Here is a 16,964-nt window from a genome sequence, read left to right on the forward strand (position 1 = left end):
CTAGAATTAGGTCAACAGCTCGTAAGGCCAGCTGTGGAAGAGAGAGCAAAGAATATCCTTGGTTTACAAAAGCCAATATCTCTGCAACGGAAAGTGTTCTAGGGAAAATGCTGCCCAGCACTGCTGCAACTGTTCAATCTGTTGAATTTTATTCAAGAGGAAGATGTCACATCTGTCTGAAGAGTAAAAACTCTAAAAAGGTAAAAGACAAGGTGACAAAAGTGTTTATAGTTTGTTGCAGGTGTTCCAAGTATGTGTGTTCCACTCATTCTGCAAAAAGAATCATATGCAAAGGTTGTGAAATTGAAAGTGAGTAGGAAGGAAAAACTCAATTGTAATTTCTGGCTTTGATTTTATGTTTTCTTATTTGTGGTTTGCTATTGTACATTCTTTTATGTTTTCTTAATATAAATCTGATGTATATGAAAGTGTTAGTTTCATGAAAAAAATATTATGATATTTCACATATTCATTACTTTATTTATTGTATTTGTAAATGCTATAATGTTCCTGATAACTATGGAAAGTATGTTGCAACCTGGTAAAGAAATTCCTAGTTCATTAAATAATCAAAACAAAACAAACAAACAAAAAATGTTAATAAGTGAAAAGAATGTGAGGGCAATTTTTGCCACCTGCCTGCTCCCCCTTCCTCCCTCCCCTCTTCCCACCCTTAGGCATCCATGTGAAAGATCCGAGCTTAGTGGTGCTAGGGTTAATAGACTGAATACCCAAAGGAAATTGACCAGGAGAATGCATTTGCAATCCCAGATTGTCATGGCTATAAAGTTACCAGCAGACAAACATTTATTAGCTTCCACCAATATTCACTCATCCACCACTCCATATTAGCGTTCTTCAATCTGAGGGTATAATGGTAGACAAAAGTCTCATCATACATATTGATTTTTGCCAAAAAAGCATCACCTCCTCCCAGTTGCTCATGAGAATTGGCCAAGAAATTGTAATTTGTGCAGATTTCTGCTCTTCATTCAGCGAATTAGGAGAAACCAATGAGCTGACACATTCTGGAATCTCAACTCATTCTGAATGATTGAACAATTTTCATACCTCATTTGAAATTTCCTAAGGATTTCAAACAAATTTAAGAGACTATCACTTTAGAAAAGTTCAGAAATAGCCTTATGTTCTGCAGTGTGGTACCGGTGCGAGAATGGCACAAGTATGTCTTTTTCAACACAATTTAGTCCTTTCTTACTTCCCCATACTGTGGGAGTAAAAGGACAAACATTTCAGCAGAATTAACATCCTCACACATGAAAAACTTGATTATGAAGTTATATGCAGTAGTAAGTGCAACCCCCTTTTGCTCATTGCAACAGCTACTGAACACAGGGAAAATGAAGAAGCATCCCAATGCCAGTGTTCCCAGCTAACCAGGTCTCCTCCTGTTGCGCATTCAGTAGGTGTGCAATTCAAAAAGCTTGTTTATATTTCATCCATCCCCGCATGTTAGTTAACTTATCCAAATCCTAGGTTTGGGAGTGGAGAAGCCCCTGTATTAACACACTGACTGTCATGAGGCCAGTAACAACCACAGCGAAGTCTTACCATTGACGTGTGCACACCAAGAGGCCTGAAGTTATGCGTGCAGCAATCAACATGTTAAGCAAAGTTAAGCTAAATGTCTGAATTACCTGTAGCTTACATAATTATACAATATTTAAGAATTGTGAAACTCTAAATCAAGGGTGCTATAAAAATAAAACCCGACCTGGCGAGTATTCCTGAAATGATTAGAGGTGCCATACATTGCTGTGTCTGAAAAAATCTCGCTTCACTTACTATCTTTCAAATTATTTATTCAAATTTTGAAAATAGGAGTTACGAATAAGAATGGAGAGAGAGAGAGAGAGAGAATAGACCCTGTTGGTAGAGAGAAGACAGGAGGGATGTCGGTTATTTAACTGCAGTACATATATTGCTCTTTGCACATACAATAATTTTTTTTACACATTATCAAAATAATTTATGAAGTAACAAACTAGACGACACAAACACTCTTGACTGTGTGCCCTTGCAAGTACTAAGCACGCGCGCGCGCACACACACACGCGCGCGCGCGCGCGCACACACACACACACACCCGCGCGCGCGCGCGCGCGCGCGCGCACACACACACACACGCGCGCGCGCGCGCGCGCACACACACACACACACACGCGCGCGCGCACACACACGCGCGCGCGCACACACCCGCGCGCACACACACACACACTCACGCGCGCGCGCGCACACACACACACACACACTCTTTCTTCAATTTGGTAAATGTTTTGATAATCGGGTAACTATATGAGAGCTTCTGCTGTGAACCTTTATTCAGTGCCAGGTAGCAGCTGTAGGAAATGAAAAACAAAAATGACATTAGTTTTCTTACAGCACATGACCAACAAGAAAGAACACAAAATAAATAATGATAGTCACAGACGAATGTTAAATGGTGAAAATGCTAAATGACAGTATGTACGTTTCACTAAGACTGTTTTGTGGAAAAAGAGACAGCAAACAGCATTTTGGAGAAGTTTCTACACAAAGACTGACACATATTACCACAGAAAAAAAACAACTGAAAATTAATATTACCCTTTACTACTCAATTTCTGTTTATCTTTTCTGAGTTACCACACTCTCAAAGCAGTTCACTCAAATTTATTCACTTTCTCATCCTTTTTATATCTTATTTGCTCTCCCAACAGATTGTTGAAATAAGAGATTGTACCAACTGTGTCAAATTTCAGTCTGTTACATTTTCATGCATAACTCTGGTATATACCGATATTATGAAAAGGGAAGTTGCCATTCACCATATAGCGGGAATGCTGAGTCGCAGATAGGAACAACAAAAAGACTGCCACAGATAAAGCTTTTGGATATTAAGGCCTTTGTCAACAATAGATGTAGACACACACACACACACACACACACACACACACACACACACACACACACGACAGCAGTTTCACGCAACTGAAACCACACTGCAAGCAACAGGATCAGTGCATGATGGGAGTGGCGACTGGGTGGGGGTAAGGAGAGGCTGGGGCAGGGAGGGGGAGGGATAGTAGGGTAGGAGAGCTATAAGTTCTTGAAAGGAATTGAAGTTTATATGTCTGTTATGTGATGAACTTCTCAGTAAGGTATGTTCAATATCAGACTAGTGCTTTGTGGTTCCACTACCATTTCTGTCAGTGTATTTATTACATTATGCCCATACAAGAACATCATATGTGCTGATAGTGAGGGGAAGAGGTCAGAGAAGTGGAATGGGAAGTTCACACAATTCCATAAAATTCTGCTGCTTCTGTTGTATTGCATAGAATTTTAAGTACTGGTGCTCCTATTCAACTGTGCTAACGTTTGGGGATAAGCAGTCACAATTCAGGAAATACATAAATGAAAATTCAAAAACATGTCACTTTTGTATGATTGTGCCTTTAATTTGTGCATGGAATAAAGAAGGTATTGTAATCATGATTATTCTTAAGAACAGTCAGAGGTCCGACACTCGGTGCTCAAACTGAAGATAAATGGGAGGGGCAGTTCCCTCACAACAGGTTTCTGAGAAAATATGGACATCAAGATTTCATAGAAAAATTGCACATATAGTTTACAATACGATTCTGACACATTGTCTGTTGATATACAGAACAATAGTACACAGTTTTTTCAAACACAGTAGTGGTTGGGTTACAAAGACATCCGCAAAAGAGCGTTTTGATCGAAAGTTCTTGATAACTTGCCGCGTCAAATTCAAATAAAATCTAAAGTTTTCAGTGATTGCCTCTTCCATCATCATCAGGCCTGACTTATGAAACTGGTGAGGCTCCCACTTTTATGCTCAGAGAATGGCATCTAATTGGCTAGATTATGTCACAGAGATGGCACACTCCACACCACCACCACTACTTACATTAGGTGGCAAACTATGAGAAGTCTTCCAGTGTGCTCTTTCTGTATCACGTGCAAGTTTCCAAACACACTGCGAAATGCATACCCAGTGCCTCTATAAAAGTTGTTGTCTCCTCACCCAGTTTCCACTGCTTCCTGAATCACGTAGTCCCAATAATTTGATGTGTTAACCACCATTATTGTATGTTCAAATATATTATTGTGTTTTATGTAACAGGCTGTGATTGGCCACCATACATTTTTTTCCAAAATCCTATATTTAAGGTGACCCTGATGTTCAACACAGTGACTGGTAATAGTCCATATAGACAGCACTATGTTAACTGCTGCCACCTTCACACGGATATTGTACGTTCCTGGTATGCTCAGGGAGAGATTACCTTCAACAGGTTGTGACCCATCTTTAATTTTCCTGCATGGCTGGAAGACCGGTCTGATTTCTTGCCTGTAAAGGACTCTACCTATCTTGCTGGTTGTTTCACTGCACAATGACAGCCATGCTATGTTTGGTCCTCCTAGCTTGGTTGAACAGCATCACATCTTTGTTTCCTCAACAGCATTGATTGCATATTGCTGACAGAATACCTGTGTACTTCTGAATACCATCACCAGATGATTATTTATCCAAAATAGTGCATTAGAGTGTTTAGCATCGCTCTCTTTTGAGCCAGATGACAAAAACTACAACTGTTGAGATATTAGGTCCACATGCATTGGTTTTTAATACACAGAATGGCTGTGTCATTCATCTGCTTCCCATTCAACACACACATCTAGGGAGGCCAACTTCCCATCCTCCTCCATTTCTGCTGTAAGCCTTACATTTGGATGTATCTCATTCATATGGCTGATAAACTGCTGCAGCATTTCATTGCCTTGCAGCCAGACTAAAATTGTATCATCAGCATATGTGAAGAAACTCATTCTTCAAATTATCCATGGAAAAAATCAGCTATGGTCAATGACAGTGGCACACCCATGGCTGTTTCATCAGTCATTTCATAATAATTTCCACCATTCAAAAATATGTTGAAGTTAAGGTGTGCCTAACAATTTTACAATTTTCAGAGGAGAAATGAGAGGCCAATTGTTTACTTTTTACCAGTAACTTCATAAAAAAGGAGACCACGACTCACCATGACTTCGCTTGGGCATATACTCATCTGCTTTTTAATGTCTGCAAACATTTATAAGTTCTTAGTATTGTCTCTGCAATGGCCTGTTAGTTAAATATTTTGCCAGCTTGTATATAGGAGAGCCAATAATACTCCCAGAGGTATATCATCTTTGTGTATTTTACACAGGCCATACAATCTAGCGTTGCTGCTCTTGGTCCTAAATTCTTCACAAGTTTGTCAGTGAGGCCAAGGTTTTTTATCAGCTGCCCTGTCTTCCTGTTAAGTGTCGATGCAGCATCCCATTCAAGAATCCAGTATGTGCTACCTTCCAATAATACACACATCCTTGTAACCTGTAGCATTGAGATTAAACATAGCATTCTTGTCAGCTGGTAAACTTTATCCTCCTTCAACAATTTAGGTGCTTATCTGTTTAGTCATCGAAAGTTTGGGACTTTATCCAAATTTCGGGGGGAAAATTAGCTCTTAATCCAAAGACTCCATGGCGAAATGCTTTGTAGCCATGTTAGTTTCTTCGATAGAGATAACATAACATTCAGCATCCATCAGCCTTAGAAGTTGTGCATAAGCAAACACAGCTCCTGAGTAATCTGACTCTTCATACCAAATTTTGCAGTGGTCAGGCATCATATAAGAGCTGCTGCAGTGAACAGAATTTTATTGAAGTCAAACTATGCTATCAACAAAAAGAGGTCATGTCTTATGAGGTATGAACTTGATGCCAATGCCTGTTCCTTATTTAGTTGCCATCTATTTTTGTCAGCAGCTCCCACCATGGAATTGGGAATGGGTATATATGACTTTGGCTGCACATAAACACTATAATTTAACCAATACAAGGGGGAAACAGGCTGATAAATTTTAGCATTTCAACCCTCAACTAGTATCAGATGTCTGTGAAACATCTATCGAATTTCCTGATGGTCATCCCCTCCCCTTCTTGTGTCATTTCACCTTTTCTCTCCGTAGACCTTGCAGTTGGAGTGTTGGTTTCTACAGTGAAAATAATGTGCTGTTTGTTGTATTTTATCTTCAGTAAATGCCCAGTAAATCACCAAGACATCTCACAGATGTACAACACCAGTTGCACGATTATCATCAGTCGGATGTATTTACCATTATTTCATGTTTATTGTGATAATTATGATGTGAGACATTATAGTTATTACTGACAGTGTCTCTTGATTAATTCACACAAAATGTATGCACAACTAAGTCCTTCTACCCTTCAAAACAACTTGAACAGACTGGTTATTCTCACTGAGTTCCAAGAGTAAATGAACCAAACTTCGGACTGCATTTGAAACTGCTTCACCAGGAGAAAAGGATAACCACCAACTAATATAAAAACCAGACAGCGTAACATTGTATTGCAGATTCCTGGTTTGCAACCTAGGGCTAATGCCTCAGGTAGAAATCCAGATGTTTAACAAGTATGAGGTCTACTTTTCACTTAAGACATTTTAGACGAGATCCTGCACTGGTTGAACAATGAAACTGGTAGAACTGGAATAAAGTGCTCTTGAAAGAACCTATCTTTCATACGTGACATTAATGTTCTTGAACTGAAAGCTTTCATATGATTACTCGTATTCATAGCACTCTTCAAATCCAGTAATGAATCTGCAGGTAAGCTTTCCTCAGCAAATGGAACCAGCCATGATTTTTTCATGGTCCTATGACCAAGGAAAGGTTCTTTGTTTATTGACAGCTCTTCAGTTCAGCAATCCAGGTAACAGGGGAAAAAAGGATGATGCAACTGTAACAGTGTAAACATTTTTAATATATTTACTGAGAACTGTCTTCAGTGTTATTCTCCAGGTTTTACTGTGTGTATTGATGAAATGGTTTTGAATTTTGACAGTCAATGTAGGTTTTAAAAGTAAATGCAAAGAAAACCAGTAAAATATGGGTTAAAGATTATTTATATGACATACAGCAGGACCCAGTACTTATACTACACCCACATTTATTCAATGACATGCAGTGCTGAACAAAGTCTCTCTGCAAGGTAACAGAAACTGAGCATTCCCACACAATTGGTACTGAAGCTCACCAGACCAATCCAAAAGATACCCTAAAATATCACTTTGAACATTTGTTCAGCTCTACTGAACTTGTCAACGAACTTCTGAAAATAGAACCAGTGTGTGGGAGCTGTGATGAAAAATAAGAAAGATACCACCACAGTTTCAACCAAGTAAGAAACATGCAGAGTAGTGTACTACTTATGGCTTCACAGAGAACATTATTTTCTTATGTACTTAAAATGTAAAAAGCAATGATTTTTCCACCCACACACCACTCCATGACTGATGATTTGGACATACGTAAGTCAGACTTTTTTTTTAATAATTTAACTAAAGATGGTGCTATGAGGCTAGATCAGAAGAACATGAACTACCCAGCCAGCAGAAGAGCTCATTTGCCAGAAATGGTACTATTTTTACAATTATTGATGTGGGATGTGGTTCCAGTGTTCTCATTCTTCACCAATTCTATTCTGATGTTTAGAAAATGGCCAAACTTGATTTTATGATAACACTTGGAAAGTTGTGGGTGTACACACATATACGTCAAAGCTCTAATGAGCTGAAAAGTCTTTCACGTGAGCTAACATTCTACTTGAGGAGAATTGTAAAGATGGATGAGGAAAGAAAGAGACATGAACATACTGTGGTTTTTTTTTTTTTTTAGAATTGTAAAATGTGCTAGTATTGCAGGCCCAAACTGAAGAGAACAAAATATCCATGCCAGAACTGTGTGAAACTGATCTGTTTGGATGCACCAAAACAATATGTGGAAAGTGTTTTGCTGATAACTGACAACAAAACACGTGTATTTTCATAAATTTTTGATGTGTATGTCATAGATTTTTATATTTGGAAAATGTTAGCTACTGCTGTTACACATAACATTGAAACTATAAGGAAAAAACTGTAGCATATTATGCAATGAAGAAAACTATATGGTCTCTAACAAGATACCAGTTACATTACAAGATTGTGTGATACTAGTTAAGGGTTAACTGTAAAGAAGGTACTACTGAGACTATCGCTGTTCACTGTACTATCATCAACGTCTCCACCAGGAACTTGACAAAGCCACTATTTCAGTTCTCAGCAAAGACCTGAATTTTGCTCCACCTCTATTAACACTACAAGTTGCTGAAATTACCAGTGGAGTGGAATAAGCAGTGTGTCTTCTCTCTTAGGAAGTGGCAGCTGAGATGAGGCTTGCCACCCCTGCCCCCAGAAAAAGTTCAGTATTAGCAAGGTGGGGAAACAAGAACTGGCATCACTGGAGAAGGATAAAAATTAGTTGTTTTACTGGCTGACAAGGGGAATGCAATGCTACAGTCAACCTCAATGCTACAGATTATCATAATGCTACAGATAATCGTAAGAAAGCATGTTTATTGATGGAAGACAGCGCATACTTGACTCTTAAATGAGATCCCACATTGACTCTTAACAGGACAACAGGGGGGCTACAAAATAACTCTGGCCTCTCTGATGAACTTGTGAATAATTTAAGGCCAAGTGCACCTAGGCCACCCATGTGGTATGGTTTCCTTAAGACACACAAATATGGTATACCACTGAGAGCAAATGTTAGTGCTGTCGGCTCTCTTGCATAAAAGGTGGAAAGTATTTAAGTAATTGGCACCTGTAATTGGGCACATAGACACCATATTAACACACTCAGGAAGGATTTGAGTTTACTCATGTTTCGTGCCCCGTTGGTTGCAGACGAATCATGAGATACCTTTGTTTACTACACACTGCCTGTAGACTTCATCTAGTTAGGTGTTTACACCCATAGGCAACATAGCAAATGTGATTCCTTTCATGTAGATTTTTCTTATTTGGCACTGTGAGTGTATTTTGGTATTTCAAATAGTTACTATTTCCATCAAAGTTCCTCCTGCCTTTAGCAATTGTCCTATTCAGAAAATGGAAAGGGATGAATGAATCTGAAACAATTTTGGAGGCTTTTACCAACAGGCGTTCACATGTTCCTGGTGGGAATGAATATCCAGTTGACTGTGTGAAGGAAGGAATTTGTGGTTTTGAGTACAGTTCCAGTGGCATTTTTAAACCTGTAAAAAAACATAGAGTAGCTATAAAAAAACATAGAGTAGCTATGTTGTAAAGTGCAACTGTTTGAAGGTCATTCTGGGGTCATTAAATTTCCAACACAAAGTGACTGTAGACTCTGTGATAAGCCTGATGCTTGGCAATTTCTTGTTTGAATTGTTTTGCAAGGAGTTGTGCACCTACCATGATCGGATCTCAGTAAAATGTAAAACTTCGCCTAATGCATTCAATTGGTCTCCCATTACACAAAGAGGCAAGAAGAAATTCCTTGGTCTAATGCTTCTAATAGGACACATAAGAAAAGACAGAAGCAAAGATTACTTGTCAACAGACCCCTAATAGCTATCCCAATATTTTCACAGACTAAGTAGCAATAGATCTGAACAGATTTTGACATTCTGCACTTTAATAACAATGCAAAATAGAACAACAGCTCTGGGAGACTCTTCACAGTTGAACCTGTGCTGGATTATTTCCTCGATAAATTCAGGACACTTTACAAACTAAAGAAACATTTGTCTTTGGAAAGGGGTGGGGGGGATGATTATTCATTGGAGAGAATACTTGTTAGGATTGTGTGTGTGAGTAACATGCCATGTCCACAATATGGATATTTATGTTGAAGAAGAGAAGAAATCTCAGCCCTCCTGGTATGTGGCACCAGTATAATTATTATAACAGTACCTCTTCTGCATAGATACTACTGAAAAACAAAATCAGTGTCTGTGGTATTATGGGGTGAACAGAGGTTCACTGCAAACTCTGAAAACTAAAGCATCAAGAGTGAAGAAAAGTGGCACAGTTTTTTGCAGAAATGTGACACTCTAGTCCTCATATGGAATTCCAGAATGATATCACCAATTTATAAGGCCTCTGTCTCATATACAGGGATGAAAAATAGAAGAACCAGAGAGGATATATTCAAGCCTGTGTGTGTGTAAATCAATACAGTGTGCATGTATAAAGAGTTGGCTGTGCAGATCAGTGCCTTTCATACTACCTGTTCTAAGAAAATTCATGAAATTGAAAAAAGTCATCCTTTTTAAATACCTGGAATCCAGAGAAGAAATACTGTATAACCAGTTTCTCCTTTTGGTGCAAAACACTGAATCCCTGACAATGATGATGGAGATTCTCCGCACCCAGGGAGAGAGATGTCCAGCCCATCCCCTAATCGAAAAGGAAGACCACCATGTAAACATCCATCTGGAAGGCTATCAGGTGAAAGGAAGTAACATAAACCAGTGTCTATTTCAAACAATGGGAAGAAGAAATTTCCTAGCCTGCAGAGTTAGTGCTGCCAGTGGAAAAAGAAGTGGAACAAGATATATTTGCAAATTTTGTACAGTTCTATTTCATTGAGATAAATGTTTTATGTAGTATAGTACATTAGAAAAGTATTAGGAACCTTTGTTCATATATAGCCTCTAACCTAAAAACAATATATGAAATAATAGTAACTGTAAAGGATAAGGTCACCTCGCCCTCGCCCAGTGGGGGCGCTGTCTTGTCACAACGTTTCGATGGGTTTTGTACCCATCACCTTAAAGCTTGAAGGTAATGGGTATGAAACTCATTGAAACATTGCAACATGATGAGGCCATCACTCAGCTGATCACCTCAGAATATTTCGTCAGTAGTAAATATTATAACAAAGGAACAGATCAACAAATGGGCATTGCAGAATTTGTGTGATTAATGCATTTATTGTTGTGTACAATAAGACAGTGGATTATGATGATTACTTTTAAATGTGGTTTACAATTACATCACAATTATAATTTACAAAAAGTGGTACTTTACTGCATTCATTAAAAATTATTGTTTCGTGATGTGGAGAAATATTTAATGTTCAAACACTGAACGTTTAAAATAGAAATGATGCAATGTTGATGAGATGTGAATTTATTTATGGTTACATGCAAACACAAAACAGTTAGCCAAAAAAGTACTGTTTTGTGTAGTCAAATGACTGCACCAAAAGGGGATTAGAGAACCTGCAAGACAGTTATGTTGTCTGAGCTGCATGAAACTCAGGCAGCACATAATGCCTGGCCACTGTGATAAGTTGGAATAAAATATCTGGTCCTTAATGTGTTAAAGAACTCATAAATGTAAGTAGACATCACAAAGCAAATGGAGCTATGTCTAAGTGAAGTTATGTCTCCCTTCTGTATGAACGTATCAGTAGAAGATAAAACTGATGCTTGCTCATTTCTCCCCTGAAAATTGTAAAATTATTTTGACACATAAATTATTATGAAATGACTGATGGAACAGCCATGAGTTCGTCACTCTCTCCAGCCTTATCTATTTTTTTCCAGGGAGGAATTCAAAGAACAAGTGTGAACAGTGCCTCCCTCCAAACATCCCACTTCTTCAGCTATGTTGACAATACATTCTTAATCTGACTGCACGGCAGTGAGGTGCTTCAGCAGATCACTGGCCACTTGAAAAGTATTCAGCTAAACTTAAGATTTACAACAGAGATGAAGAAGGAGGGGGAATTGATCTTTTTAAATGTGCTGCTCGATCAGAAAGCATATGGATGACTCACCCATTCTGTGTATTGAAAACCAATGCATATGGACCTGACCTATATCTCAATGGGTGTAGTTTTTATCATGGAGCTCAGAAGATAAGTGTGCTGAATATTCTAACACACAGGGCCAGGATTATTTCTATCAAAGATCACCTCAGCTTAAAGATTAATCATTTAATGATGCTCTTCAGCAGGAATGGGTATTCTGTATGTGAAATTAGGTCAACTGTCAAGGAAACCAAAACACAATGCCACTCAAATGAGCTCGGATGAGCAACACATGGCACAGCTTCCATTTTACAGTATAACAACTAGTAACATAGGTAGAGTCTTAAACAGGCAAGGAATCAGAACATTACTTGGGGCACTGTGTACAGACTACAGCTGATCACTGTGTTGAACATCAGTGTCACCTTAAATACAGTATATATGAAAAACACACAGTGGTCAAGGACAGCCTTTTAAAAATAAACACAAGATTATGTTTGGACATATGAGAACTTTTGTGTTAAAATATTGGGACTCTGTAACTAAAAAAGAAGAGGAAATTACACTATGTGACAACAGCTTTAGACACCAGATATGTCCTCAGCTATGTGTGGATGGCATGAACTTGTTAAAGCAAGAGTGCAGAGGATGACTTCTCTTAGTTTACCACATGATGTACATTGTGGTGATGTAAGCAATGCTGAACAGTGAGTGCAAATGTAATCTATGGAAATAAAGGATCCCATCTCAGCACATTTCATTTCTGTGACATAATGTAGCCAATCAAATGTCATCCTTGAGCATGAAAATGGGATCCTCACCAGCTTCATGACAGTCAGACTTAGTCCCTGATGATAACAATGGAAGCAATCTTTAAAAGATTGAATTTTATTTTAATTTGATGTGACAAGTTAACTGAGAATTTTTTATCCATAACCCTGGTCTGTTTGCAAGCTCAAGGAAGTAGTATTTTTCTGTTCCATTAAACTGCAATAATATATCCCACACTTCATGTTTTCATTAATACTAACATCAGCTGATAAACAAAATTCTTAAACAATTGGGGAGGGGGATACTTAGAAGTTGATCTTTGTTCACCACATAATATGACTATCTCCAGCATATAAAGTAATTATAACTTCTGTGTGACAAGTATACTATGAATAAGTCAATTGCATCATGCTAAATTCATTTTGCAGCCACACTTCCTCCTTCCTGCCAATACACACACACACACACACACACACACACACACACACACACACACGCACACGCGCACGCGCCCACACACACACACACACACACACACACACACACACACACACACACACACACACACACTTGAAAGCATGACAGTGTAAAAATCAACAATGTTAAATTTGCACAGTTCTATATTTTAATGCATTTTACATACCATGAAATCACAGTGTCATTACATGTCCCATGAAGAGAATGGTCCAGGTTGTTTTGTTAACTATCATAAACATGAATGGATGATCAGCCTTGAACACTTCCGGCATTGATAGAAACCGTGGCTCTAAAGACACTCCTATGAGAAAGAGAGATTCATTTTAATGTAAACCTCTTTGCTATTGTAAGTACAATTGTGATAGTATATGTAACTATAAATCCAATTGAGTTCTCCACAAGAAACAGTCATGTCTTGGGACTGGCATATACACTAAATAAAGGAAGTACTCTTTATGTATTAAAATATTGCTGCTGGCTCAAACCATGTTAACTGACACTTAGACTGACCATCTGTGAAATTGTCTATTCAGTCACAAACTGTGATGTGGTGCTGACTATGTTCATCACTATGACAGAATCCAGAGTGCATGAAGTACACCTCTTTTCTACAGCTACAAATGCATTCTGCAAACCACTATGAAATGCGATGCATGGGGTACTTTCTATTGTACAACATTGCACAGCAGGTACCATTAAATTATAAGTGTTGTAATCATGATTGAAACAGAGAGTGTGGTTTATGTAGAATTAGGTAACAATAATTAGGATAAAGGGCAAATAAAGAAAGACAGATACAGTGCATCCCACTATTTGTTTTATATATATATATGGTTTAGCAATAACTCTTTCATTGTAATTAAATTTAACATAGCACCCATTAGTGTTCTACATCTATCACTGCCCCACCAATATCTTCAGTCTTAGTGTTTTTTCACTAGCCATTGGGGGAAACACTGAACAGTGAAGATGAACTCTCAATCACCTACTTCAAATTGATAGAATGAAAAATAATGTTAGTCAGTGGGCACAACTACTTGAGTCACTAGAACTCATTTCAACACCTGACAGAGGTTCTGCCTAGAAACAGCTGATTGTTATTTGTTGTCCAATTGATTGATTAATTTTTTAAAAACAGTAATTCCTTTGTGAGACTATTGAGGTACAGTTTTCAGTTCCAATTACGTTCATAGTCACCCATAATAATCAAAACACTGAATTATTAGCATGCAACTTTCAATGAGTAATATGTATCAAATATAATTACACATTAGAAACAAACACTCATTATGGGTAATAGTTAGGTTAGGTTAGTGGTGTTTAACGTCCCGTCGACAACGAGGTCATTAGAGACGGAGCGCAAGCTCGGGTTAGGGAAGGATGGGGAAGGAAATCGGCCGTGCCCTTTCAAAGGAACCATCCCGGCATTTACCTGAAACGATTTAGGGAAATCACGGAAAACCTAAATCAGGATGGCCGGAGACGGGATTGAACCGTCGTCCTCCCGAATGCGTGGGTAATAGTCACATGTATTGGAATAAGTTCTTGTAAGATTATTTGTAAATAAAAAATGTAACTAACTGTTTCTACAGCATCTGTTTATGGACTTTAGAATAATTGTGTGCCATATGTCATGAGTTACATTGTACTTTGAGTTAAAAATGTGCAACAAATTGTCAAAAATAACTACTGTTTCATTGCTCCTAAAGTGATCACACCTTTCATGCTTTTTAGGTAAAATGTATAATTGCCAAGTTTCCAGGTTTGCAGCTGATTTAAAATGATCAATTTCCTTCACAATATTTTTACAATTTTCCTTTTTGTCTTCATTTGGTTTTGATCACAGATTTCACTGCTGTCTGTCTGGATTCCTAATCAGAAGTGATCACTTCATGGCTCTTTTCTTCTTCTTCAAAACAGTTGAATGAATACGTAAGCCAATGTTTAAATATCAACATTACACTGTATTACTGCACATTTCAATAAAAAAACTTTCTATAAAACATAAAAAATGAACTACTGCCATTACAAACTGCTTCTTTATGCTTACAGTTACAATGTTAATGTGATTTTTATCGACAGCATTAGTTGTTTCTTCTTCTGCTGCTATTCCTCCTGCATCATCATCTTCAAAGCGTAAACAACAACAAATCAAACAGTTATTCAATAAGTACGATCAACACTACTTTGAAGAAAGGTCCTTTTCAGTTATACTATATGTTGCTTTTGCCCTTCTATCATGTACTTTGTTAGTCAACTTATCAAAGGAAAACAAATGGCTACATATTATGGGAGAGGAGCCTTTTTATGCTGAAATGCAAATTGGGATCCACAGTCTACATAATGCATACACTGATGAGCTAAAACATTATGACCACCTGCTTAATAGCTTGTTTGTCTACCTCTGGAATGAAATACATCACTGATCTGCATATCAGGGATCCAACAGCTTGTTGGTAGGTTTGTGGAAGTATGTCTACGCACAGGTCATGTAATTACATAAATAACGGTCCAAAAGACCATTGTAGCATGGCTCTTGCTCTGAGAGACAGATAATTACACTGCAGAAAGATGACATCATCATCATCATCATCATCAGGGAAGACTTCAAGCATGAAGGGATGCAGTTGGTTCGCAGCTGTCAATGTGTCATCGATTACTACCACAGGTCCCATCCAAGTGGAGGAGAATGACTCACATAGCATAATCAGGGTTGCCACAAGTTCTGGAGATCAGGGAATGTCAGGGAATTTTGAATGTGTCAGGGAAATACCAGGGAAACTTGGGAAAAATAGAACTGGAAAAATCTTGTTTTTGTCTCAGTAGATGAAATGGTTAATCCAGGATGGAACGTAACAATATTATGGAAAGGAAAGTTGCTACTCACCATATAAGGGAGATGCTGAGTCGCAAATAGGCACAACAAAAAAGACTGTCACAAATAAAGCTTTCGGCCAGTAACAGTAAGGCCTTCATCATAAACAAACACACACACACACACACACACACACACACACACACACACATGTACATTCACACGTGCAGTCTCAGGGTACTGAGCCCACACACTGTGAGCAGCAGCACCAGTGAATGATGGGAGTGGCGACAGGATAGGAGTAAGGGGGAGGCCAGGGTGGGGAGGGGAAGGGATAATAAGGTAGGGGTGGTGGACAGTGAAGTGCTGCAGGTTAGATGGAAGGTAGGCGAGAGGTTGGGGGGGGGGGGGGGGGAGAGGGTAGTGGAAAAGGAGAGAAGTAAAAAGACTGGGTGTGATGGTGGGGCTGGAAGAGGAACAAGGAAGGTGCTGGATATGTGAGGACCTTCCTTAGTCAATGTCCTCACCCATCAAGCCCTTTCCCCATTCTCATTCCAGCATCATTCCACCATCATACTCAGTGTATTTACTTCTCTCTTTTTCTGCTACTCCCTTCTTACCCCCCACCCAGTCGCCAATCCAATCATGCATTGGTGCCACAGCTCGCAGTGTGACTTCAGTTACCTGAGACTGCAGTCGTGTGTGTGTGTGTGTGTGTGTGTGTGTGTGTGTGGGTGGGCATGCGGGTCTGTCATCTATTTTTGATGAAGGTCTTACTGGCCAAAAGCTTTATTTGTGACAATCTTTTTGTTGTGACTCTGCATCTCCGCTATATGGTCAGTAGCAACTTTCCCTTTCATAATATTGTTAGATGAAATGGTTTGTTCACTGAGATGTCATCCATCGTCGCTGGCTGGGTGCAGCTGAGTACGTGTGCAACTTCCCTACTCCCTCGTTCCTACTGCATCTCCCCTTTGTACCACTGCCTTCAGCTTGCAGTCCATGCTGCCACCACTTCTTGCCACTAGCCTAACAGCTACCAACGAGAGGCTGGGAAGTGTGAGGAGTGGTTTGTTTGGATTTGATTTTCAAAGACTGCTGATGCAGTGGCCGGAGACGGTGTGTGAGTTGTGTCTGAGTGATTTGCGCAAGTTATCTGTTGCATGTATTGATCACAGTGGTCTCATTTCATCAGCATG

The 16,964-nt window shown here is 38.8% G+C and overlaps 1 protein-coding gene across 1 annotated transcript in view; it reads right to left on the minus strand.

Annotated features, from left to right (window-relative positions):
* Positions 1 to 2,247: 2,247 nt before the first annotated feature.
* LOC124595991 (leukocyte elastase inhibitor-like) overlaps positions 2,248 to 16,964 on the minus strand; it is a 130,362-nt gene continuing 115,645 nt past the window's right edge. The window contains exons 8-9 of the mRNA XM_047134938.1: positions 13,117 to 13,251; positions 2,248 to 2,360 (exon numbers count right to left, since the gene is read on the minus strand). Coding sequence (XP_046990894.1) covers positions 13,124 to 13,251 — 128 coding nt within the window. The 3' untranslated portion in view covers positions 2,248 to 2,360; positions 13,117 to 13,123. The remainder of the gene's footprint in view (positions 2,361 to 13,116; positions 13,252 to 16,964) is intronic.

The sequence above is a fragment of the Schistocerca americana genome, chromosome 2 (assembly GCF_021461395.2).
Source record: "Schistocerca americana isolate TAMUIC-IGC-003095 chromosome 2, iqSchAmer2.1, whole genome shotgun sequence".
In the NCBI taxonomy this organism is placed as follows: domain Eukaryota; kingdom Metazoa; phylum Arthropoda; class Insecta; order Orthoptera; family Acrididae; genus Schistocerca; species Schistocerca americana.